At 48.9% G+C, this 25,982-nt stretch overlaps 2 protein-coding genes and 1 long non-coding RNA gene across 3 annotated transcripts in view; all 3 read right to left on the reverse strand.

Moving 5' to 3' along the window:
- Positions 1-1,152: 1,152 nt before the first annotated feature.
- On the reverse strand, positions 1,153-6,034 carry LOC148775100 (voltage-dependent R-type calcium channel subunit alpha-1E-like). The gene is made up of 4 exons (XM_088844920.1): positions 5,941-6,034; positions 4,284-4,340; positions 4,029-4,219; positions 1,153-2,237 (listed from the first exon to the last, which is right to left on the reverse strand). Exons 1-4 carry the CDS (start codon positions 6,032-6,034, stop codon positions 1,707-1,709), a joined length of 873 nt encoding a protein of 290 aa, XP_088701046.1. The 3' UTR covers positions 1,153-1,706.
- Positions 6,035-7,164: 1,130 nt separating this feature from the next.
- On the reverse strand, positions 7,165-15,344 carry LOC148775101 (uncharacterized). The gene is made up of 3 exons (XR_016039469.1): positions 15,235-15,344; positions 10,113-10,224; positions 7,165-7,280 (listed from the first exon to the last, which is right to left on the reverse strand). It is a non-coding gene; the product is annotated as an uncharacterized LOC148775101 (long non-coding RNA).
- A 227-nt stretch (positions 15,345-15,571) lies between these two features.
- Positions 15,572-25,982, reverse strand: part of LOC129551056 (voltage-dependent R-type calcium channel subunit alpha-1E) — a 328,009-nt gene continuing 317,598 nt past the window's right edge. The window contains 5 exon segments of the mRNA XM_088844921.1: positions 15,572-15,717; positions 16,878-16,985; positions 17,896-18,001; positions 22,187-22,283; positions 25,344-25,471. Coding sequence (XP_088701047.1) covers positions 15,572-15,717; positions 16,878-16,985; positions 17,896-18,001; positions 22,187-22,283; positions 25,344-25,471 — 585 coding nt within the window.

Genomic DNA, 25,982 nt, shown 5'->3' on the forward strand with positions numbered 1-25,982 from the left:
CTTCCACCTAATGGCGATGGTGCTGGGGAACTAGAGAGGGGAGTAAAGGGACGGTCCCCGAATGGATACTCGATACAGTGAAAGGAGCACTGATCGGCCAAGAAAGGACGCTCTTTCTCAATGCTTCTGAGTTCGGGGGGTTAGGAAGAAGGTCCTGAGGTTGTCTTCTGCTCAGCTCCTACTCTGGGGAGGGGTCATGCCCAGGGGAGTATTCAGGACCACCGGGGCTCCAGGCCTATCACTTTGTATTCTGAGGCCCCACCAGAGCCTGCTTTGCTAGAAGCAGCAGCCCAGGTCTAAGCTGAGGTATATTTACTCATCACCTTAAAGACTCCTGACACACTGATCCTCAACCACACACCAGCCGCAGAAGCTGCCCGTCCCCGAGAGTCCCTCCCTCGCAGGAACGCCTCAGTAAACTCAGACAGATTCTCTTATTGAAGCGTCTCTGGTTTCGGCCCTTCTCAGCTCTACGGAAGTCCCTAGCAGGTGAAGTGTAGCCCACCTTGTAGAGGTGTGTGCGGCCCTCTTGGGGGGGTGGCCAGGCCCCTGACACTGGGGCTCACTGGCCTTGGCACGGCATGGGCCTGGCTCGTGGACCAAAGTCTGGGCTGACACTCAGTCAGTATGTGCGAGACGGTGCCGCCCCACTCCACATACCGAATTACCTCCATACTGGTTGGAAAACTGACTTGCTGAGTCCCTGAAGTGCCCCCGCCACGCTTACCCGCTCCCCCTCCCAGGGCTCCCCTATGCCCGGCATCGCCCAGGCTGAAGCCTGTTGTGGCATGGGGCACCGGCGCTAAGGCCGAACTCTGTTATCATCATCTGGTGTCCTGGCCACACCGATTGTTACATGTTCTGAGAATATCACCAGAGCGCCTCAGGCACCTCCCTGGACTAAGGGGACCTCTTAGCCTATCCTAATGAACACTGCACCTCCTGAGCAGGTGACAGGCTCAGACAGGACTGTAGCGACCAGCACCCCAGCTCTCCGCATCTCCGCCCCTGCCTCTACAGTGAGGGCTGCCGGACTATGGCTTGGGTCATTCAGACCAGCCCTTGCTGCTGCCACCACGGCACCCTTACCCCTTCCCCTTCGCTGCTCTCCTCCCTCTCCACCTCCCATCCTTGACATCCGATGCTCCTGAACTTAGCCTGTGCTCCTTGCGGGGAAGCAAGCCACAGGGAAACGCGTGAGATGCTGTCGCGGTGGCCCTGGTGGCCATGGTGCTGGCTGAGGAGGAAGAGCTGGTGCGGGAGGCGATTCCTCTCCTGGGGTCTGCACGACTCCCCCGGGGAAGAGCCAGAACATCTCCCAGGCTTCTCAGGGCAATGGGCACAGACACAGGCCGGCTCAATTTCCCCCCAACGGCTGTAGAAAACTGGGAAGGGGGCAAGGGGAGGCAAAGCCATCTGCGTGTCCCTTCTCCCCTGGGAATAACCCTCCGTTGTTCTTGTGTTTTCTTTCCCCAGCAAAGAGGCAGAACTATGGCAGTGCCCATCTTGCAAAGGGAAATACAGCGATTTGGTGGGTTTGACTGGTTTGCCTTTGGTCCTTCCCTTCCTCTCCTCTGATAACTGCGCGGTGTCCTTCCAGCTCCTTCCTCCCTCTTCCTCCCCCCCGGGCCGCACCGGCTTCCCAATTCGGGTCTTGGTTTTTCTCCGCGTGAGAGAAGAGCATGCATCGGAGGGGGGAGCAGCCTCTAGCACTTGTCATCTTCTTCCGTGTCACTCAGGACGTCACCAACAGCTCCGCATGTCATGCCCGGTCCAGGCCCCCCGCGCCTCCGCCGCCGATAGTGCCCGTTGGGCATCTGCCAGCTGTGCCGCAGGGGCGGGGCCGAGCCGATGGTGTTGGACCGGCCCAGGCTGGTGGCCACGGCTGCTTCAAAGGTGAGTGTCTCCTCCTCGCCGCAGTCCGAGGCGTGGGAGTCTTCGTGCAGGGCCAGGTAGGGCTCGGAGATGTAGCGCTGTGGGGAGGGGTGGCCCTGCCGGGGGTTGGAAGACTCGGGCAGGCTGGCGTCGTTGCTCTCCAGAACTTGGGAGGTCAGTGGGGAGCCACCCTCGCTCCCATCAGCTGCTGGGGAGATGCTCCCAGCATGTCTCATCAGAGAGCTGTAGGAAAGGAGGGGCCGAGGCTTGGGAGGGACCGGTGGGAGCTGCCGCCGACTTCGTCGTGGGGTGCTGGAGTCGGAGATGGAGGGGATGGAGCTCTCACTCAGGGACCCCGTGCCCTGTGTGGCAGGAGAAATATGGCATGTTAGTCTGGGTTTGGCATCCTCCCTACTTGGGACCTGGTTAAGCTCTCTAACCCCTCCTACTGAGAGCCACTGGAACCCCCTCTGTTATTGGGTTGGCCAAGAAGGTCATCCGGGGTTTTCATTACGATGTAACAGAACACCCAAACGAACTTTTTGGCCAATGCAATACCAATCACAATCACTCAGGGATGCAGAGATGAAAGGAGATTGAGGAGCCAGTCCTACTGGGTGCGTCAACTTTCATCATGCTTATGCATCTCTGTGCTTCCCTAATGGCTCAGTGGGTAAAGAATCTGCATACAATGAAGAAGACACAGGTTTGATCCCTGGGTTGGGAACATTCCCTGGAGGAGAAAATGGCAACCCACTCCAGTATTCTTGCCTGGGAAATCCCATGGACAGAGGAGCCTGGCGGGCTATGTTCCATGGGGTCGCAAAGAGTCAGACACAACTGAGCAATAAGCACACACGCATCTCTGGCATCAGAAGGTCTGGCTGGGGCCTGAGATCCCTTCATTTCTACCAATAACAAGCTCTCAGATGTTTGTTCCATGGAATAAACACATTAAGTAGCAAAGATTCAGAAAGCTCTCTCTATCATGTGGCATGCTAAAAGAAAGCCTTGACGTTTTAGGAGAGACAACTCCATGGAAGGTGAATGAATGCCCTAGAGTTGCTCTGTCTGGGGTAAGTTCTTGGGAACTGGACCTCAGGACATGGCAAATACCTTCCCTCATCTTCTTCTTCTGCATCTGTGTTTTCGTTGATGAGCTGATGTTAGCTCAGCTCGTACACCCAGCTACTCATCTGCTGGTTCAGGCCTGACTTGACCTGCTCACCTAGTCCCCAAGGTCCCTGAGATGGTAAATGGACCTCCAGGGAGGCATTTCTCAAGGTGTGTGTGATCTAGGAGCCACCTGCTCGAGATCTTCTGGGAGATTCTTGGGTCCTTCCAAGTGTAGATTTCTGGGTTCTCCTTTCTGGTGGGTGTCACTGCTGAAGCAGAAGGTCTCAGGAATGTGCAGTTATAACAAGCCCAGGTGATTCCATTCTGCACTGAAGTGCGCCACCACTGCTCTAGAAGTACCCTTCTCAACAGCCTCTAAAACCTGTCTATGGAAGCCCTTCCTCTTCCCCACTGCCACTGAGTGGGTCCACCATCTGGCCTCTGACAGCCTTGGAGTGAGGTAAGGCAGGGAGCCAGGGATGGCGGTGAGGAGGAAAACAGGGCCAGGGAATGTTTTCACACAGCTCTGGTAGCTATTTCTTAGACTGGGCTTTGTTTCAGGAACAAGGCAGGAGGAGAGATGGTCTTCCTCTTGGGATAGCTGGAAGCTAGATAAATGAAATTGGAGTGATCTTTTGTATCCTGTGTTAAGAGAGGAATCACCATTCCAACCAATACTAAGGATCATGCAATTAGTCAAAGATACATTTTTTTGCCTTAAAAAATCTTCCTTTCCTCTGAAATCTGCCTGAGATATTTATGAACTTATTTGTTGTGACTTTGTAACTGATTTCTGAGGACCCAGTTGGACTGACCCCTAGACACCACTGTCTTTCTTGGGGTACTCTCTGATTTTCTGTGAATTTATATCATTTCTGAATACATAAGCATTAAGTAGCTAACCTCTGTGCACAATGGATATAATTTCCTGTGACGGTGAGGTCTGTGTGTGTTGGATGCACACATTTTGCTTCCAGTGTTAAAAGCCCGCCCTTCCCTGTCTTCCTGCAGAGGCTTGGCTTCCCCTCCATGCTCACCTGTCTGTTGGGGGTCTGTGACCTGCCTTCACTGGGAGACCGGGACTGACGGCGCTCCGGGGACTCCCAGTCGGCCTGGGTCCCTCGCTCCTCGGAGTTGCAGCGGGAGACGTCAGGAGAGAGAAGATGCTTTCGCTCTTTCGATCGTCCCCGCTCTCTGCCCCCTGAGCGGTGGGTGTCAGACTTGTGGCCTATGAGAGATGAAAAAGCAGTGAATCATAACTCTGCCCATCCTGGCTGCTGAACAACTCTTACAGCGTGGGACCGAGCCTCTCAAGGACCCTGACTTCTGCAGGCATGTCAACAGGTGATCTGAAAGGGAAGCAGAAGAGAAAGGCTGGAAAATTAACCTTTTGTGAAGAGGTAAGTGTGCAAGTTGTCACTGGAAAGACTTACAAATCCAAGGATGCAACTGTTCTCTTCTGCTTCTGTTTGTGCTAGATATAATTAAGGTAGAATCTTTGCCAGCAGTGTGGCCCAGGAATCCTCTATGTCCTAAACATGGGTGTGTAACTTTTTAGGAGGAAAACGGCATTAGGGGAAGGGAATTAAGAAGCTGCTATGAATGACATCCATACATGACCATGGGAAAAACCATAGCCTTGACTAGACGGACCTTGGTTGGCAAAGTAATGTCTCTGCTTTTTAATATACTATCTAGGTTGGTCATAACTTTCCTTCCAAGGAGTAAGCGTATTTTAATTTCATGGCTGCAATGGATGTGAGTTGGACTGTGAAGAAAGCTGATCACCGAAGAATTGATGCTTTTGAACTGTGGTGCTGGAGAAGACTCTTTAGAGTCCCTTGGACTGCAAGGAGATCCAACCAGTCCATTCTAAAGGAGATCAGTCCTGAGTGTTCATTGGAAGGACTGATGCTAAAGCTGAAACTGCAATACTTTGGCCACCTCATGCGACAAGTTGACTCACTGGAAAAGACTCTGATGCTGGTCTGGGAAAGGTTGGGGGCGGGAGGAGACAGGGACGACAGAGAATGAGATGGCTGGATGGCATCACCGACTCGATGGACATGAGTTTGAGTGAACTCCAGGAGTTGGTGATGGACAGGGAGGCCTGGCGTGCTGTGATTCATGGGGTCGCAAAGAGTCGGACACGACTGAGCGACTGAACTGAACTGAATGAATGACATCATGGATATAGTTACTGTAATGTCCTGAGACTGAAGTCAAAGGATTTCACTTCTACTCAGGAAGATCGCTGGGAGGAGAAAAGGGCAACCCCCTCCAGTATCCTTGCCTGGGAAATCCTATGGACAGAAGAGTCTGGCAGGTTACAGTCCATGGGGTCGAAAAGATTCAGACACGGCTGAGGGACTAAGCACACATGCTCCTTTTCTGCCACTTACCTGCCCTATGATATGGGGCATGTCATTGGTTTTTTTTATCTTTCTTCATTTAGTAAAATGAAGAAACAGCTTGAATAGCTATTTGGCTCAAGAACAGCTTGAACCAAACTAGTGATTTTCTGTTTTTATCAATATGACCCCTTCCCTTAAGACACAAAACAAAACTCAAATATATAAACCGATTCCAGGTAGCATTGTCTGGGGTGAAGTGGAGTTGTTGGGTGAAACCCAGAGCCTGCCATGGGGTCTCTAATACATCCCTAAGGCAGAGGAGTGGTTTGCAGAAGGCCCTTGAGAAACCTCCACTTTCATGATTTCTACAGCCTGGTCTGGCAGAAAGAAATCTCATTAGCCTTTGCGATGACTAGGGAGGGTTTTATTGCTGTGTTTCATGATGTGAGTCAGATAGGGAACCCCTTTTATTAAGGAGCATTCTTCCTTCACTCCTATAACCCTTTTATCTGGATTCTGTTGCCATGATTTTTCAATTCTTTTCAGATCAGCCCTTCAAGAGCAGGAGCACGGCAGAGAGTGAAGACCTTCTCACCTGAGTCAGAGTTCAGACGGTGGGCTGACAGCCTCAGGGAGGAGTGGTAACTCCGGCGCCGTGACTTGTAGGTGTTTTCGCTGCTTCGCTCCATGGAGAATTCCTCCAGCCATGAGGAATTCGAACGCTTATCGCGAATGGTGGAAAATGAACGTCTCATGGAGCTGGGGTCTGTCACCACCTGGAAACATGAGCCCCCGCCCCACCCAGGAACACAAGGTATGGGTTAATTACTGAAATGGTCTAAAAGTAAGGAAGATAGAAGACTGAGACAGTTGAAGACTGCCAACTGTCACCTCCCGTGACTCCCTCTTGTTCAGACCTCATGCTGGAGGAGGCTGTTCCAGAAAGCATCTTTACGTTAACATGGTCACCGGGCTTTGCAGGGCTCCTCGTCATGCTCAGGGGAGCAGGGAGCTAAGTGTCCTCTGCAAGCTGCCCAGAGCCATCTACCCCAGGGACCCAGCCAGGACCTGCCGTGAACCTTGAGCTGCTTTGAAATAAGGGCTACTGTCAGAAAGTCTCCACGATGCAAGAGGCATGGCTTTGCCTCTTTGTATCTTGCCCCCCTCAGAGAAGGCGCTGCCCTACTGTGCTAGAGCTTAGGAGAGCTGGTAACTGAATAGATACTGCAAGCCTCCTGAGAATGCATTGCTCTCTCCATCAGTCCCACCCCAGCTCCACATTTAACTCAGGCAGTTTGATTTGCCACAGATATTAAAACAGATCCACAAAAATTTCTTGTCTCTGTCAAAACTTTGATGTAAGACAGACAGACAGAAAAAAAGAAGCCAGGAAAACAGACAAAGGGATGAGGTGTGGTCTGTGCTGGTTAGGACAGACAGTCCTGACACAGAGCTGTGTGTGTAAGTAACTGCATATGTGCTAGAAGAGCCAGGAACAGAGCAAAGGAAGGAAAAAAACCCGTGGGGAACATCCTGGAGAGTATTCTTGCCTAGCCAGTGGAGTTGTGAGGATGTGGAGACCATCAAGGCCCCACCCTTTTGCTGGCTGGCCTGTTGTGGCTACACTGTCATTGAAAACACAGTGTGGAGGAGCATGCTCCATAGAGAAGGCCCATGAGCCAGCTCTTAGAGAGGCGTGGGAGCAAGTCAAGGGCTCACCTGAAGATGTCAGATGTGTTTTCATAACCCACCAATTCAATACAGCCCAGGATGCCACTGAACATAGGAGTGGTGGTTGCCTTTTACCTGGGGATCCACAGTCAGGCGTGGCATAGAGGATGCCTTCCCAGAGCCCGCATGCTCCTGGGTGTCCGAAGGAAGGTAGATGCCATGGTTAGAGGGCTGCACGCTTTTTAATTCACTAACCTCTGGCTCCTAGAAATAAACACACGGCCAAGCTTGTGGGACTTGATTCCATCCCATAGCTTCTCACTTTCAGTGGATGATTCTGCCTCCTCCATATGAAGAATGGCTTTCAGAAGAGAGACATCCATCTCTAAGGTCTCAGTTGTAGGCATATATAGGTTTGTGTTTCTGTGTGCACATATGTGGTATACCAGATGTCCCAAAACAGAAAGTTCTAACTAGGATTAAGGGGTAAAGATCACCTTTTCTAGTTAAGGACCATCTTAATTATTACTAAGCAATGCAACAGATCTTACCACTTTGTGAAATTTACTTTCTGTAAATTGCTAGTATTGGGTTTATTCTTTTAATCTGAAGAATTTGGCAATTAAATAGAAAGCAGTGTTTTAAGGAAAGTCACCAATTTCTGAAATCTTAAGACATGCTTTTAAGAGCTTTCTTATGACTAAAACCAAAAAAGGGTGTGGGTAGCCATCTTTCAAGAATGCTCTAGACTGGTGCAGTCCAATAGAAATATGCTGCAAACCACTTATGTAATTTAAAATTTCCTAGTAATTACATTTTAAAAAGCAAAAATAAATATGAAACAAGAGATTTTGTTTAACCCAATATATACAGATATTCTCGTGGCAACATATAATCAATATAAAAATAAGGTATTTTACATTTTTTGGCACCAAGTCTTTGACATGGGTATGTATTTTACACTTATATCTCAGTTTGGACTAATCACATTATAAGTGTTCACTTACCACATGTGGGCAGTAGCTATTGTACTGGAGAGCTTTAAGAAGTTGGATTGGAAATCTCTAGATTCCTGCCCAAATCATTGAATTATCCTGGTTAAGGAATGTTAGTTTGGCAAATGTCCATGCTCTACATAGACAGCTAGTATCACTGCATAGAGAGTAAAGCTGCTTTAAAAATGTTTATACTGGCTACCCAACAGAGAGAGCTAGGAATATTTCGGACATCTGGAGATTATACCAGAAAAAGAGCATTTTATATTCAGGAAATGACACCCTAAAAACATGGGTGTATGAGTAGGGTACTGTTAAAGGTAAGGGTGTCAAAGACACCCCCTTGGCCTCCATGACCATTTGGCTGCGGGGTCCCTGGTATGAATGGGAAGCACTGCCTTCATGGGACAGGATACGTGCACTTGAGGAAGTTATGGTGTTTGCAGTGTATGCTTTATATAGTACACGTGTCCGACCTGAAACGTGATAATGCTGCAGCCTGTGTGGTAACGATACTGCAGTCTACGGGTGTCAGAGGTGGTGCAAGACACACACAGATCACAGCCATGCCCCAGGACGTGGAACAGGAGTACACAGCGGTGAGTGTGTAGCACGGGCTGACACCTGAACTGGATTACAGACACTAGGACTGACAATGAGATGAACACAGATCCAGAAAATCCTGGCACTACAGCCCAGCCCTGGGGAACCTGCAGGAAGGATGATGCAATAAAGTCTCCCTGTGAAAGAAAGAACACATTATTGAGATTTTTCTTAGCAGACACAACACCAGGCAAGCCATAAAATGATGAGAGGTCCCTTTAAACTGTCTGTACCAATTAGGCCAGGGCCTTGGTGCTAATTTCCTCAGAGAGGAAGGCAGGGAATTACTGCAGGTATTTTTACCTACCTTACCAAGAACACTTTCAGGCTGCCACTCACACACCAAGGGGAGGGGAGGCTCTGGTCCGATGATCACCCCAGGACAGCCACGCATAACTCCAGGTTTCCCCAGTCACAGGAAATGAAATCACTCATTTGCTGGTGCTACTGAAGTGTCTCTTCCCTTCCGAGGGTACCCATCCCATCAGACATGCCACCCACAAGCAGGCCATACCCACATTCCACCCACACATCCATCCGGGAAGCTCTGGGGTATGCAGAGGCATACCCTGGGAGGGGTCAGGGGAAAAATGAAGGGGTGAGAAGAACACAGGTGCATCAGAATCTAAGGGACATGGAACTCACTTAAAACAAACTGTCTACATAGACTGTTGCAGAGGTCAGGTTTCACCCCTTTTTCTCTCCAGACCAATCAACACTTGGGCTTTAATTCAAAGCTCCAGAGGGAACTTGACCTCACGGCTTCTGAACTAATAACAGTAAAGTCTGTCATCTCTGGGAATCCTATTTTAGCTTTGTATTAGTAAAATCCAAAATTCCATCTGCCCTCTTATCTCTAAGTTTAAACTCTATTCAACAGAGTTCTTAGAAATTTTGCCCATTTCTGCTGATGAAAATCTTTAGGGTCACGAGTGTGATTTTAGGGCCCTCTTTGAATGTATTTGATCTTATAGAATTGTGACCACAAGGGCCAATTTTCCTGAATCCACACAGAGCAGAGGCATGAGATTCTCCTGCCTCTCCCAGCAGACAGCTAGTCACTGGTACAGACCACCCCCGAGTTCTTCAGGAGGCAGGTGGCATTCCTAGGCCACATGACTCTGCCTGGTTGGTGCCACTCACTCTTATGATGACTCATCCTAAGGCTCCCAATCAAAGGCAAGATTTCATTTGTTACTTCTGCTTCTCCATGTGAAGCCCAGGGACACAAACTAAGAGAGCTTGGCCTGAAGCATTATAAGTTCCTGCAGCAGGTAAGGGGCCTCTGGGGTTTTAAAACCTGAAGAGGGAGCATTTGTCAGAGAATATGAGAAACAGCCAGGAAAGTGGAGAAGGCAGGAAACTCCCAGGGTAATTGGGTGGATTATCAGAAAGGTGTTTTTTTCTGATGGATCATGGTTATGGAATAGAACATGAAAAAAAAAAAAAGAGTGGAAGGGATCATGAAACCAAGAAAGCAATTTTTGAATTTATTCACCAGAGATTGTTGTTCCTGGTACTGTCCATCATCAGCTGGGTCCATACAGGCCAACTGGAATATTTCCTGCGGGGAGAGTGGACTCATCGAAGGGTATGCACTCCGGCCACTCCTGCAAAGCAATGCCACGTTCAGAGGTAATGTGTGCATGAGAGAGAAACGGTCATGACATAACTGCCATTACTAATTCCCACCCAGACAAGAATTTCTTCCCAGAAAGGGCAATACCCTTTAGCCTTGGCTAGGTTGTAAGCCTGTCAGCTTACAGGTGGCTAGCCCTGGGGGGCATGGGAGTGGGAGGGAACACTGGAAAAGAGAAACCACTGTTTTCAACCTGCATTTGGAATGATTCATCATTTTGCTGGCGACTGGCATATCTGTGACAAATGACATCATTTGTCACACTCAGCCATATGGAAGACCAATGCTAGATTGTAAACCTGTTTCTGCTCAGCTTCTCCTTTCGGCAGAAAAATGCCATAGTTTAAACAGTGAACAGTTTGTTTAAATATTAAGCAGTCACGGTCTTTTAAGAAATTTCCTCCACTTTCAGTAAGAGTATGGTTCTATTGTGCCAACATCCATGGCCAAATGAAACAACTGAATGCCATGAACATTTACTGAAGGACTGCGCTGTACCAGATACTGTGTGTGTTGGCTTATGAACTGGGTGGAATGATGTCGGAGGTGATGCTGAAGAGGCGACAACATCTGGGTCGATGGCTACGTGGAAGGATGCTTCAACGGTGATGAGGTAAAAGGTCAAAGTTGGCTAGGTGTTTGGGGGCCTCTGAATGAAACGTGCAGAGACCTGTTGCCATGTGCCTATGAGTAAACCACCGTTTGGTACCTGCAGACACTGTCAGCCAATGAGATCCACCTGGCTAGTTAGGGAAAAAAAAATGCCAAGAACCTGTCCTGAGAGTATGGCCACCGCTGCTGTCGCCATTCACTGCTACGCACCCGCTTTGCCCTAAGCAAGCATGCAGCTTGAGCTTCCTCATCTCTAGAAGAGGGACGTGGTCAGTGACGCGGCAGCAGCTCTCAGTGCAATGGGGTCAGCAGGGAGAGATGAGATGGGAAGAGTTGCTGCAGAGTCTGTGGCTGTAAGACTCTCGAACCCACTGGAAAATCTGAGGCCTGAGCAAGGACTGCCAATTACTTAAAAGTAATTCATTAGACTGGAAGCACAGGGGAAGGTTTGAAGAGCAGGTTTTTCACCCGACCTGTCCCCTTGCTGCCGGTGAGGGCTTCTGCTGAATTTTCACAACTGTGAGAGAGCCATCTGCTATTGAAACAACTGCTGAAATGTCAATCCTCCTCCTCCTCCTCCTCCTCGGGCCTTGGCTTGAGAAACACAGGGAACAGATGAGCACAGCTCTACAGGAAATGGGCCCCTTTCTGTCCTACAGAAAATGAGTAACTGCAGGGTCCCTAATGGGTAGAGAGGACCCTTAAAATCACTGAACAACATTCTGCTGCTGCTGCTAAGTCGCTTCAGTCGTGTCTGATTCTGTGCGACCCCGTAGACGGCAGCCCACCAGGCTCCCCCGTCTCTGGGATTCTCCAGGCAAGAAGACTTGACTAATTTGAATGCTGAGTGCCCTCTTACTTTGAAAGCCTTGTCCAGCTCCTCAGTGTTCTTAGGGAAGAGTCTAGAGGCCTGAACATCCTCCTCTTGCATGGTTTAGTCTCTCAGTTGTGTAGTCTTGGCAGGCTTCTTGGTCCATGGGATCCTCCAGGCAAGAATACTGGAGTGGGTTGCCACTTTCTTCTCCAGGGGATCTTCCTGACCCAGGAATTGAACCTGGGTCTCCTGTACTGCAGGAAGATTCTTTTTTTTCCTTCTGTTGTGCATGTTTCCTTTTTATTTTAAAATTAATTTAATTGGAGGCTAATTACTTCACAATATTGTGGTGGTTTTTGCCATACATTGACATGAATCAGCCACGGGTTGTACATGTGTCCCCCACCCCGAACCCCACTCCCACCTCCCTCCCCATCCCATCCCTCTGGGCTGTCCCAGTGCACCGACTTTGAGTGCCCTGTTTCATGCATCGAACTTGGACTGCTAATCTATTTCACATATGGTAATATACATGTTTCAATGGCAGGTAGATTCTTTACCAATTGAGCTGCAAGGGAAGCCCCTTCTCTTGCATAACTATCTCTTATTCCCTGAAGTCCAACATGCTAGGCTCTCTCAGCCACATTTGGTTCAATGTGCCAGACTCCTTTTCTGCCTCAGGACCTTAAGAAAGGCTGTTCCCAGCATACAGCATGCTTCTCAAACAGCCAGTCCCTTGCAAGCCATTTTTTAAATTTATCCTTCAAAATTTTTCTTAAAAGTCACTTCCTTGAGGAAATCTTATCTGATAAACTGGTCAGAGCCCTCTCCCACATGCACTCAGATCATAACGCATTTTTTTCCATCCTAGTACTTACTAGAATTGTGATTAAATCATCAGAAATGACAAGTTTTTTCTGTCCGATAATTCTGTTTCATGTCTGTTTTTCTACCAGGTGTAAACTCAGTGAGAGAGGAGCCCAGTCATGTTCACCACGCTGCCCCCAGAGCAATCACTACTTGAACACTACAGGGCTCGAGAAACACAGCTGGTCCCGAGGAACACGAGCGCCGCTCCATGAATGTGTCTCCAATTCAGGAGATGGACCGTCATCTACCTGAAGCTCAAGCCAGAAACCCAAAGGTCATCTTTGATTGCTTCCCCTCCTTCATGCCATGCAGCCAGTCGGACCCATTCTGTGTATGACTTGCCTCTCCAATCTGGGTCTCTCTCTCTCCATTTGCTATTAATCCAAGCCACAGTCTTTAATAAGTCACGCGACTGCAGTCATGTACCAGGTGATGTTCCACCTCTCAAACTGTCTCCTCCAATCCACTGAGCCCTCACCAGACTAAAGAATGACCTTTGGAAAGCTGAAACCTGATCACGTCACTCTGATGACTGTGTCCCCCATTACCCTCGGATGAAACTAAACTTCTGTCTCCTAGCCCTGCCAAATCTGTCACCTGCCACTTCCTCTGATCTCTCTGTGCACCATCCATCATGACACAGTTTAGGTTCCTTAAACTTAACCCGACTTTTATTTCATCTCTTGAAGTGCTTGCTTCTGAGTCTTACTCAAATGTTGCTTCCTCAGGGAAGCTTCCTCAAATCTTCAAACTACATGCGCTGCTTCCTTTACACAGCATCACAACAGCCGACACCACCGCCCCGCTCCCCGCCACACACGCATTTTAACTGTTACAACTCTTGTAATTTCTATTTCAAGGACTGTGTCCATGGAAACTGTGATCATGTTGACTGAATCCCCAGTGACTAAACCAGTTTTGGGTTACACTGGCTCTCAGTAAATATTGGTCAAATCAATGAATAAATGGATCAATAAACATAAGGCAGAGAGGCTGGGATGGTCCAATGGTGGGAGTTACAGTTTGCACAGCAAATCGTTGTGGCAAAACAGATCTAGATGAGGGATGGTTTCCTCTATTTCTAAGCCAAAGACCCTTGAAAAACACCATAAACTCTTCTAAGAAGATAGTACTAGTGATCATACCTCCTGACCTTTCTGCACAGACCAAAGAGAAACATGAACTTGTTTTCTGTAGACAGGAGAATCCACACTTGCTACTTCAACACATCACGTGTTTTTGTAAAAATGACCGATGGCCCTGGTCATCTTTCTTCACTTTCAAATGTGGATTGTGACCTATGAAAACAACTTTTCAAAAACAGATCTCAGGGAGAAGGAAAATGCCAAAAACGCCACAGGGAGAAGGAAATTCAAGGTGTGAGAGGTTCCGAATGGTGTTCTGACAGAGGTCTCATTCCCAAGCCTGGGATTTCACTCCTCTGATAATTACTGAAGATGTGATGATATTTAGTGATTTACTGGTTCCATAAAAGCTAGACTGGAAAAAAATTCACTAACCACGTGCACACTAAATCACTTCAGTCGTGTCCGACCCTGTGGTGTGTAGTCCGCCAGGTTCCTCTGTCCGTGGGATTCTCCAGGCAAGAATACTGGAGTGGGTTGCCATGCCCTCCTCCAGGGGATCTTCCCCACCCAGGGATCAAACCCATGTCTCTTATGTCTCCTGCACTGGCAACTGGATTCTTTACCACTAGCACAACCAACCACAAAATGCCATTTACACTGGGAAGATGGACTCATGCCCTTTGAGTACTCACTACATGCTTGCAATGAGAGAGAGTGTTATCATGAGGTGTGTACATAATAATATAATACATCCTTTATGACTCACGGCCACACTGGGGCTAAGGCTTACAACTCAGAAGAACCGGTACCCTTAATTAGAGTCTTGTTTCTGCTTTCAATATAGAAAATTTAAAAAAATTGTTTTGCCTGATAAAAGGTTCTTGTTCATTTCGGATAAAAAGGGAAGACTCTGGGCTTAGAAATAACAGACTTAAATTCCAGTTCAGCGTCCTACCAGCCATGTGGCTTTGGACGATTTAATGAATCTCTCTGAGCCACCAGTTTCTTCACTGTGAAGTGGTGATACTAATACAGCCCCTTCTTCCTTTGTCCGTTCACAGGGCTCCCTCTCTCTCGAGCTGGCCACGGCACCAATATTGTGCTCATTCTGCTTTTCTGTTACTCTCCGCTGAATAGCCATTTTAAGATACAACACGTTGGACTTCTCTGCTGGTCCAGTGGTTAAGAACCCACCTGACAATGCGAGTTTGATCCCTGGTCAGGGAAGATTTTACATGTCACGGGGCAACTAAGCCCATGCTCCCTAGAGCCCATGCTCTGCAACAAGAGAAGCCACCTCAATGAGAAACCTTTGCACTGCAACTAGAGAAAGCCTGACAACAGCAATGAAGACCCAGCTCAACCAAAACTAAGTAAATAAATAAAAATTTTAAAGATATTAAAAGGGCTACCATAAAAAGTTAAAAAAAAAAAAAAGATACAACATGTTGTCTTCTGTTTCAGAGAGGGGCGCATCAACTCATCTCAGAGTTAGTATTATTTCTCGGGTACTTCTAGGCAATGAATCTGTGGGTCTGCCTGATGACACAAGTGACAATGCAAGCAGGGGAGCTGTGGGCTTCCTGGTTATACTCACAGGCCTGGAACCGGGTCCTGCTGGAGATAAGGCAGGGCTTTGGCATTAGCAATGATCTCCTGAGGCAGAGATGAGGGCTCCATGCGCTGGAACATGGGTGCATTTTTCTGTGTTAAAAGTGGAAAGGAGGAAAAAGGAACTCAAAGGACTGTGGGGGAAACACCAGTGACTTGAGTAGAACGGGAATATGACTGATACTCTGGGTGACTACCTGAACCTCCGCCCCACTGGGGTTCTCATCCCCCGATCGTAAGCAGTTCCTGGGCCCCGCAAGGCCTGGCCTCTGCCTGGATGCACTTGCGGGCACTGTCCCCCAGGGATGCACTGGCCTGTCCCCTCAGGGGCCCACCCACCCGCCACACAGACTGTCCTTGACCTTCACCTGCTCCTCCAGCTGCTGCCTCTGCTTCTTCACCTTGCTCTGCTTGTAGTAGTCCATGATCATCATCGCTGCATAGATTTTGCCCACAGTCAGGTCAGAGGCTGAGGGCACCAGTGTGGCATGGAGGGAGACAGGAGGAGATGGGGAGACAGTGAGGACGCCTGGGGGGCAGGTTTGCCCCTTCCACTGCCCAGCCATCCAACACTGATGGAGAGTTCCATCTGTGCCAGGCACTGAGGATACAGAGCAGACAGGTCCCCAGAGCTATCCTGAGGGGACGTCCACGGCCACCCAGGGAGGGTCCTGTTACTAATGATAAGAAACACATTAGTAAGCACCCTCCCAAACCCCTGGAAAGGTCTTGATTTCCATCTCTCGGTAAAAGCACCTTTTCCCCAACTGCTTGAAGGTTTGCTGAACTGTGTTATGTGGGAGGATAGAGCTGTGCACCCAAGAAGCTTCACCCACAACCATGGTGACCTATCTTAAGAAACTATTTTTCAGGATGGAGCTTCCTCAGAAAACTGACAACAGAACTACTGTATGATCCAACAATCCCACTCCTGAGCCTATATCCAGACAAAACTATACTTCAAAAATAAAACATGCACCCCTGTGTTCATAACAGCACTCCACAATAGCCAAGACATAGAAATAACCTAAACATCCATCCATTGATGAATGGATAAAGAAGCTGTGGTACATTTACACAACAGAATATTACAGAGCCATAGAAAGAATGAAATAATGTCATTTGCAGCAACAGATACAACTAGAAATTATTACACTTAAGTAAGTCATAAAAAGAAAGACAAATATATATCACTTTATATGGATTCTAAAAATGGCACAAATGAACCTGTCTATGAAAAAGAAGCAGACCCATGGCCACAGTACAGACTTGTGGCTGCCAAAGGGGAGTGAAGGACTGGGAGTTTGGGGCTAGTATTGTCTATCTATACACGATAGATAAATGACAAGATTAGTATAGCACAAGAGTGGAAAATAATATAAAAAAGAAAATATGTATAACTGAATCACTTTTCTATATAGCAGAAACTAACAATGTAAATCAACTATACTTCAATAAGCAAAAAGAAACTGCTTTCAATGAATGACAATTGAGAAGTGAGGGATTTCTGTTTCCAAAGAATAGAAGAGCACCCTTCCCTTATCTCTGTGATCATTCCACGCTGCCCCCAAAGATGTGGGCTTGGCATTCTGGGCCCACAGTGACAAGGCCAGCCAGGAGACCCCGCACCTTTGGGCATGGGCACGAGCAGATCCAGCATCTTCTGGGACAGGTGAGGCCAGATGGCCAGGGTCTCCTTCTGGAGCTCTGAGTCTAGCTGCTGCCTGTCTGCACCACCTGGGAGAAGATACCTTTATTAACAACGAAAACAGAACAACAAGGATAGGGGGAGGAGAGGGGCCAGAGGCTGCGCCAGCACGGCGCCTCATTCTGGGAGGAGATCTTGGTACTTAGAGACTGTGGGTCTTGCCATCCCGGGTCTTTCTGCTGAAGAAGCAGAACGCATTCTGGCTCCTGTTTTCAGTGACTCAGGGATATCCCGCCACAGAGAGCTGATGCCCTGGGGACCAAGATCAGCTTCCTCATTCATTCGCAGAGCCTCCCAGCTGCTCAGTATATCAGGAGGGGAAATGCAGAGTGCCACAAGCCCGCCTCCTCTGCCTCATTATACGTGTATCAGTTCTTCCAGTGCTCCAACCCCAGAGTCTGAGTGAATCAGTTTTAAAAAGGACTTGGATCAGGTAAGAGCAGGAAACTGGAGGCCCTGCTGAAAATAGCAAACCCTTCTTTCCTAAATTACTAAATAAGCAGTCAAGAGGAACAAATCACTGCCATGACAGCACCGGCCACAGAAGCCTTCTAAGCCATGAAAACACTGTGTAAGAAAAAACACAAAACCAGAACCGAAACTCACTTGTTCGTTCAACAAGTATTACTAAAATGTCTACTATTAGACATTTTAGATAGTAGATGGTAAACATTTTAGATAGTACATAAATGTCTACTATCAGACATTGAAGATCATATACTCTTAAAGCTCAGAGGAGCCTTAGTGAATATCAAGTCATTCATTTCATTAAGAGGAAAGGGCAAAAGTTAAACAATACAGTAACAGTTACTGTATCTCAGAGGTGAAAACTACTTGATCTCCAGGTTACTTCACGGTCGGATGAAGTTCAAATATCTCTGTCCTGCATCACTCCGGGTGAGTTGTTCCAGAATCTCGTTCCTTCCTAAGGTTACTGACCTTTGGCGATTTTAATGTCCAGAGCTGTCCGGATTAGAGCCATCAGCGTGGAAGTGAAGTGGACGGTCATGTCCTCGGCCACTGGCATGTTCATCAAGACCAACCTCTGTGTGAAAGAGAGAAAAGAAACAGCAGGAGAAAACATATATCGAAAGAGACCTTGGCAACAAGGGAGGAAAAGCGCAGAGGTCAGATGCAGAGACAAAAAAGAAGGGCAAGGATTCCCCCATCCCCCGTCCCAGTCCTGTTCTCGCCCTGCTTCTCACTGAAGGCTCATTGGCTGCTGTTTTTTCTTTTTTCCCCTAGGTAATGATGCCAAATTCCAAGGGAAGAAGGACTTATCATTCTGTAGGACTCCTCCAGGGTCCTAAGAATGTCTTTAATCAGGATTCCTAAAAACAATGTCTCAGGGAAAGGAGTCAGCTCAGGGAGGTGGCTCCATTCCCTGCTTCAGGGCTGTTCTACAATCCCATTTGTCCCATGAAGACCCCCAAAAACTCAGGTGAAAAGACAGTGATGGGGGGGGTAGATTTTATTTTGCTTATCTGACTTGAAATATGCATCCTGATGCCCCCTTTTTGAGTCTTTAAATTGCCAGCACATGGTTGAACATGCAGAAGTCCAGCTTATCCAAAGGATGAGGTGGAGCAGAATGGAAAAGTGAGAGAATGCAAACAGGGTCCAGGGGAAGAGAGCTGGGGAGAGCGGAGAAGACAGGAGAGAAGGGTGACTGAGGCAGCAGCAGAGTGGGCAGGCCTTGTCCCCCTCACCCGGAGGAAGGGGATCAAACGGAAATGGCCAAATCCACTTTCCAGAGAGTATCTTGCTTTTGGAACGAATTTTTCCTCTGATTCCCGCAACCCTTGGTGCCCCCGTCCCAAGCTTCACCCCTGAAATTCAAAGAAGTGAGGGCCATATAGTCCATCACCTGTTAAGATGTGGAGTCATGAGCATAAAGGAGGTCGGCTCCTAAGCTGCACAGGAGGAGCCATGTAGTGGGGTGGACGAGGGTCCCTAATAGATGCCCCCTGTTCCAATGAGATGCTCTCTGGAGCTTTAAACCTGGAGGGAGCAGCAGGAGACGGTCCTCCAGCAGAACCACCAGCCTAGCAGGAAGTCAAGCATCTCTCTCCAAGGCAGGGTTTCTAACACTCCATTAAAACATCTCGCCTAATGTGACGCCACAAATATGGCATCTTAGAGTGTAAGGCCAGTTTCCGGTTTGTATCTGAGTTCCACCTCTCTCCCACTGCTTTAGGCTTCCAGAGAAGTGGCGCCATTGCCAGGGCGTATTGCTAGGTGAATGAAAGAGCTCCGGAGTTCTGAGTCAGTCTAAATAGCAATGGGGGATTAACAGTAGCTATTATTGAATGTGAAGTAGGATATGGCAACCCACTCCGGTATTCTTGCCTGGAAAATCCCACGGACAGAGGAGCTTGGCGGGCTCTAGTTCATGGGGTTGCAAGAGTCTGACATGACTAAATGACTGAGTACACACATTACTGAATGTGGAGGAAAAGTTCAGGCCTCAAGGCTGAGCACCCTGTTGGCTGGTGACTCCTAATGTACAATGTTGCTCTAAGCAAACTGAGGGGAGTCCATCCATATCTCAGTCATGCCAAGAAGGCAGGCCTAATGCTGAATGCAGCCCGTGCCCATCATCACCCTGTCCTTTGATACTGCCAGGAAAAACGGGTAGTTGGGCTAATGGGGGAAGGGAGCTGCATTCTTCATCATGTCTCAAGGGGTGGAGGTCGTGTTCCTCTTTTTTTTTCCTGGTACCTAGAAGGAACCATACCACTGTTCCTTCCTATGCCATGGAGGAAGAAATTTGTTAAAAGAGTTTTCCTCTCTCCTAAAAATTTCTTCTTGAACCATGTCTAGTGGAATTTATGCATATTTCCTATTTCTTAGTTTATCCGATGGAAAATCTTTTTATAAGCTCTGATTGCTGTCCTTCTTGCCCAGATATGCTCTTCGGCAGGCCACCACTCTGCTTCCTCTTAAAGGAAACATGCTACTTACTTCTTTTCTAGTAACCCACTCACAAGAAGTCACACACTTGTAGAAACAGAACGCATTTAAAGTCTTACAAACCACCTTGTGTATCATCCTTCCGTGAACCTTCCTGACCCTTGCATCGCATCATTTCTTTTCTCCTTGGTTCCCTCCTCCCACGGTTCCCAGCCCAGCTTCCTCCCCCACGTTCTGACCTCCCCACAGCGGGATCCCATTTCCTGCCGGTCACTAGCCCAGAACAAAGGAAGGAGTGGTCTACCTTATATGCCACCTTGGAGGGACATCTCTTGCCGAGGCCTAGCGGCGGTGACATAAGAGTCAGCATTTCATACATCTCAGTGTAATGGATGCGGCCACTGCTCATGGCGGGGGTGGGGGTCGGGGGCAGGGCAGGGAGGGTGGCAGGGAAGAATGCAGACAGGGAGGAGAGAACAGGCATTCCCGGGGGGAGCCAAAACAAACAAAAGAGTACGGAAAACAGGAGAAGAGAAACGAAACAAAATGGACAAACAGGAAAAGAATAGGAAACCTGTTAATCAAGGCAAATCATACACGCGTCTCCATCCTGGTGCGGATTTATATCACGCCCCACACAGACCCGGGAACGTGGCGGCAACCTTAGGTCCTCTGCCCCGCGCTGTCCTAGGGACTGGTGATCCCCTCCCGGAGGAGCGTCACCCCACCTCCCTGTTCACACCAGCCATGCCCGCTCCAACACAAGCTGGTCTTCACTTCCCAGGGCTGTGTGCGAGCGGTATAAACCAGATAGACGGTGCTCCCGCCCTGCGCTGGGGGTTTCTGGCCCCCTCTCCTTGGCCCGGAGGTCAGGCCCTTCTGCTCGGACCCGTAGGCGGGGGCATCGTGTATCCCGCTCTGGTGTGAGTGCTGCAGGAGGCGGCGGCTGGCGCTGCAAGTGGTGGGCGGAGGCTGCTGCTAGTTGGCCCGTTGCTTCCACCTGGCTCTGTGGGTTAAGAGTGCTCTGTGTGTGCCGGCATGCCCCGGGGCGGCGGCATGCTGGCGCCAGAAGAAACAAAACCAGGAGGAGGAGGAGCATCTCGCATGCCATGCTGCCCTCCCGGGCTCTCCCACATGCGGCCGCGCGGGGTTCACCAGGGTGGAGTTTAAAGAGTCTCTGCAGAGGCAGCTGTTCGGCCTGCCCGAGTACAGGAATCACTTGCCGCGGCCCCGGCCAGCTCCTCCCCCATCGCCCAGGCTGGCATCTTTCTGGGCCTAAGTCGTCTTCCAGCTGCCGGACTGCGCTGCGCCCCAGGGAGCCTGCGCATCCCTCATGGCACACCAGGAAAGGCTTCCTTATCTCAGGGGCTTGGCCTTGGCCCGGGGCTGGGTGGAGCCACTGTGTTAGCTGGAAAGGGGGGTCCCCTGTGTGCCCCTGAACCACGTTCCTGGTCTCACAAACAAGCAGTAACTGGGCAGTCACAACAGACCCCTCAACAATATACAGCAGGACCCTCAGGCAAGAACTCTGCTCTGGAGCCCTCTGCTCTACTGAGACCTTCCCAGACCCCCTGAGCTATGAAATTCTCCCACACCCCATGGACTGTATCCTCTTCACCTTCTTTACTTATCCTCACCTCTGCCCTCATTTTTTTTTAATTGTTTCTCACCTTTCTGTCCTATAGCTTTCATTGGGTTGGCCAAATGTTTTGTTCAGGGTTTTCTGTTAGACCTTATGGGAAAAAACCCGAGCAAACTTTTTGGCCAACCGACCCAAAATAATTGCTTGGGTCCCAACTGTCTAGAATGGGGCAGGGGTAAGTTTGGTTAGAATCACACTTTTCTACCTTCTCTATGGGAGGATGCTACTCCTGTGTGAGAAGGAGGCACTCTATCTCCAAGGGAAAGAAACCAGAACTCCTTGCTGAATTAAAAAGATTTCTGCCTTCTGTGGAGGAGGGAGAGGTTCATCTGAATTAGGTTCCTCTAAATCCACAGAATAAGGGGGAATGAGAAAGAGAAAAAGGAGAATGTGTGTGTGAAGAAAACAGAGGTCAAAGCAGCCTCTGTAGTTAAGCCCTCAGCTCTTTCTTTATCCACGTCCCTCCCCCCGCCCCCCAAAATGCCCTTCTTCCTTGTGTATCAGCTGCTGGTTCTGGAAGGGTTTGGACCTCTTTAAACTCAAAGGAAAGCAACATGAAGGTTCCCTCATGTGGCGCAGTGGTGGTGGAGCAAAACGGAGAGGAGGGGGTTGGAGGCTGCACCCCGCTGCCGGTCACGGCATGGTCACGGTCACGGCTGGGGACCGGAGGCAAACCTTGCAAGCCACCCTGTAGGGGCAGTTCTCTCCCAGGCCCAGAGGTGGCGAGATCACCCGCACTAATTTGTACATATCCTTATACAGGATCCTGCCGCTGTAAAGGAAGCACAGGTGGGTTAATAGGACACTCAAAGAAGGGGAGGAGAGACACGACAGCCTAGTCATGAAAGGAACGGCCGGAGTAGGATGGGTGGCTTCTTTCTTGGGGCCTGGCAAAGCCAGACCAGGAGAGACAGAGGATGGTTAGCATCAGAGAACCATCACTCTGCAAACTACACTGCCTCCGATTTTCCATGGAAATCAATACCTAGTGACCACGAGCACCCCACGATGTGTCTGGCCGTACTAGCCAGCTGCGGCAAATGGAGTGTGGCTCCAGCTAGGCCTCTAAGAACCAAGTCCACCAGTTCACAAATGCCTCTGACCGCCATCAAGAGCAGATGTCAGGCTGCCGTGAAGTGGACTGCAGAGCCCTTTGCTTTTCACAGACACTGCTTACAGGCAGCTAATCAGACCCGCTTGTCAGGTGGTGGGAAGTCAGTGTCTTTTTCTGGACTGCGAGAGAGAAATTTCCCATTAGGCTAATTAGCAAGGTGCACAGTTGGCAGGAGGGAATCTGCAAAGGACTTTGCTTCTCTTTGTGGCAGATTTTCCCCCGAGTTCTGCTTGGGCAAACATTTCTCAATGTGGTAGGAGCTTGATGGGATCTGTGCCCAAAAAGCAGCCTGCGAGGGAGCCACAGGGCTCCCTCTCCAGTCCTGCTCCTGCCACTCCACCCGCAGACAGCCTGGTCAGATCCAGTCAGAATTCCAGGAACACTGTGGCCTGTCACATCAACCCCCTTTCACAGAGCCTGCTAGAGACTTTTGGCTTCCTGTGGAAAGAAGAGAAATGACAGTTGACTCATTTTCAGAGGCTCTGTGAGGGGTTAGAACCAGTCAGCAATGGCCAGAGATCTGTGGGTCTGGACACACCCCAGTTTAGATCCGGGTTTCCACCGCAAACCGTAAGCACACACCTCCACCTCCAAGCATCCAAGCCTCACCAGCCATGTCAAGATGACAACTTTGCCCCAGCTCCACTCTTCCTAATGTTTTCTTGATTTTGCTGTTATTCTTCCTCTTCTTCCAAATAGCTCAGCAGTACTTCCAAGTCTCTTGACTCTTGAGAGGAGGTTCATTTTACCACGTGTTCTTTGGTTCCTTATGGTGGTTGAGGTGTGGGTGAACTGGTTCTGTTGTCTATAGGCTGATGTACTTTGCAACCTGTGTATCTCCCTTTTGAAGACACTGGCCCACTTCACCTTGGTTAGTTTCCCCTCTCATCTCCTAGAGAAGGCCAGTGAAACTAACCAGGACAAGTCACTCTGGGAATTTCAAAGCAGATGCAAGAGGTTTTCCTTGGTCTTTCACAGCTCACGTGTCTGAGTCTCGTGATTAGTCCTCATGGAACTGCTCTTCCCAGCAGATGGAAGAACTGGGGAGCAGCATGTTTAATGCACAAGGGACTTGAGTCCCCAAATAATGTGAAACCACAGGAAGTTGAAGTTTTTGAGAGCCAAGGGCTCTCACCTGAGTGGGGCTAGGTGAGCAAAGAACACCTTTGCTGGCAAATAGTTTCTTCTCTCTCAGGTGAGGGATAGAGGTCCCTTCTTGGTGTCCTGATCCCATGGCCATCCAGCTTTATAGACACCAGTTTTTCACACTTTCTACTTCCTTTCCCATATGCTTACTAATGATAACAAAAGTTACATACATGATTTAATATAATCCTCACAACCAGCCTTCACGGAGGGAGGATCATTACCATATTATACAATAGATATGGGAGCTCAGAGCAGTTGAGTGACTTGTCCAAGGCCACACAGCTGACAAGAGGAAGGCCTGGCTCCCTTCGCCTGTATCACACTGCCCATGGCATTCTAATCACCCTATCCTACTAGAACGGAGGCCCAGACAGTAAGCGCCATTGCTCAGCTACTGTAACAATAACGGATTCAGAGAACTCTGTGCTTTAAGTTCTGACTGAGGGGAAGAGGAATTCCTATGTGCTCTTCCAACACCTAAAGAAGTGACCCAAGTGCAACAGCCTCATAGGAGGATAGGTTTGGGGAAGAGTCTCAGATTATGAAATGGTTCCAGGTGGAAGCAACGTGGTCCGCTCCTATGAAGGATGGCATTTCTTATAGTATTTTCAGAGGCAGGCCAGAATGGATAGACTAGTGAGATAAGATCCTAAAACTAAAATAAGCTGGGACAAAGGTCCCATGGAATGAGTGCTCACAGCACTCTCACTTTTTCTTCCACTGTGAGGACCAAAAGGTTGCCTTTGAACTTGAAGCAGGGATTTGCAAACTTTTTCAGTAAAGGATCAGATAATAAAGTTTTTCTTTTTTTAATTTGAGGGTCCTACTGTCTTTATCACAATATGTGAAAACAGCCATAAACAATAGATAAATGGGCATAGCTGTGCTCCAATTATACTTTATTTCCAGATAAAGTGAGCCACATTGAGCCTATGGGTTATAGTTTTCCAGCCTCTGCTTTAAAGTCCAGAAGGCACAATTTCACTTGAGAACTACTGGAAAGTGAAAAAGATCCGGGGAGGTAATCTCTGCAAATTCCTGCCATTTAACTCAGTTCCATGCAATAACAACCCACATGTGTGTAAGCCATCAGTTTGAAGAACTTGCTTGGTTGTCTATATAATTTCAGAGTTATATGAAACTGTGATTTCGAGAGGGATGAGAGAGAGAAAGGACTAAGGTGGCCAGATGTCCAGCTGACCCAGAGAACCCTTGTCAACTCCCCTGTGACTCAGAGGAGTCCACTAACCATTCTGGAAGCTCCTCTGGGGACTGAACTCAAACACGCTGAGTTCCAGACTGTGTACTGAGATTGTCAAAGAAAGGAAAATGCCTGTTACAGAAGGAAACAGCAGGGAAAGGAAAACACAGAAGCTAAGTGGTCCATAGCGTGCTTGATCCCAGAGCCAGTCTGAGGACCTGGCCTCTTCCCCGGCCCACAGCCAGGAGGACTCTCCTCTCCTTCTGCAACAGGCAAGAATGGGGTGGCTCCCATCCCAGCCTCCTCCTTGAGAACCCCAGAGGCCCTTGATAGGGGCCCCAGAGGGGGTGGCCGAGAGGCCTACGCACCATGCTGCTCTGTCATACTCTGCCCAGACACGGACAAACTCGTCCAGGTGGTGAGGCCCCAGGATGGATGAGTCCCGAGTCAGGTACTCAAAGTTGTCCATGATGACAGCCACGAACAGGTTGAGCATCTGGAGGGCGAGGGGGAGAAGGGGAATTAGGGGAGACCCAGAGCAGAAAAACAAACTGTGAGGCAAGTAAAGAATTCACAAGTTCGTAAGGCTAAAAGCTCCTAACCATAGCCCTGTTGATCCTGCTGGAGGCAACGGATCTTCACAACTGAAGCACACATCCCCCTGTGCGAGTGCTGTGAATCCACTTTGCTATGCCACTTTATATTTGCGAAGTACTCCTCAGTCACTCTTGTGGTCTATCCAGTTTCTTTCTTTGTTATTGCAGCAGCAGAGGGAGCAGCAGTAGCAACACATTCTCAAAGGCCAGAGGAAGTCAAGGCCCAACACCAAGCCTCTCTTCCAGTCTCTCTTCCCTACCCACTCTCACCACAGCTGCCTATCAGAGACCTGGTGGGATGCCTTACAGTGGATGCTGGGCTTACTGTGCAACAACCTGAAGCTGTTCACGGCTCTCAAGTGCTTCCTAGACCCTGTTCTCCTGCTTACTTGTTCAACATTTATTGTGCAC

Source organism: Moschus berezovskii, chromosome 17, assembly GCF_049115385.1.
Source record: "Moschus berezovskii isolate FMDL1 chromosome 17, NW_MosBer_1.0, whole genome shotgun sequence".
NCBI lineage: Eukaryota > Metazoa > Chordata > Mammalia > Artiodactyla > Moschidae > Moschus > Moschus berezovskii.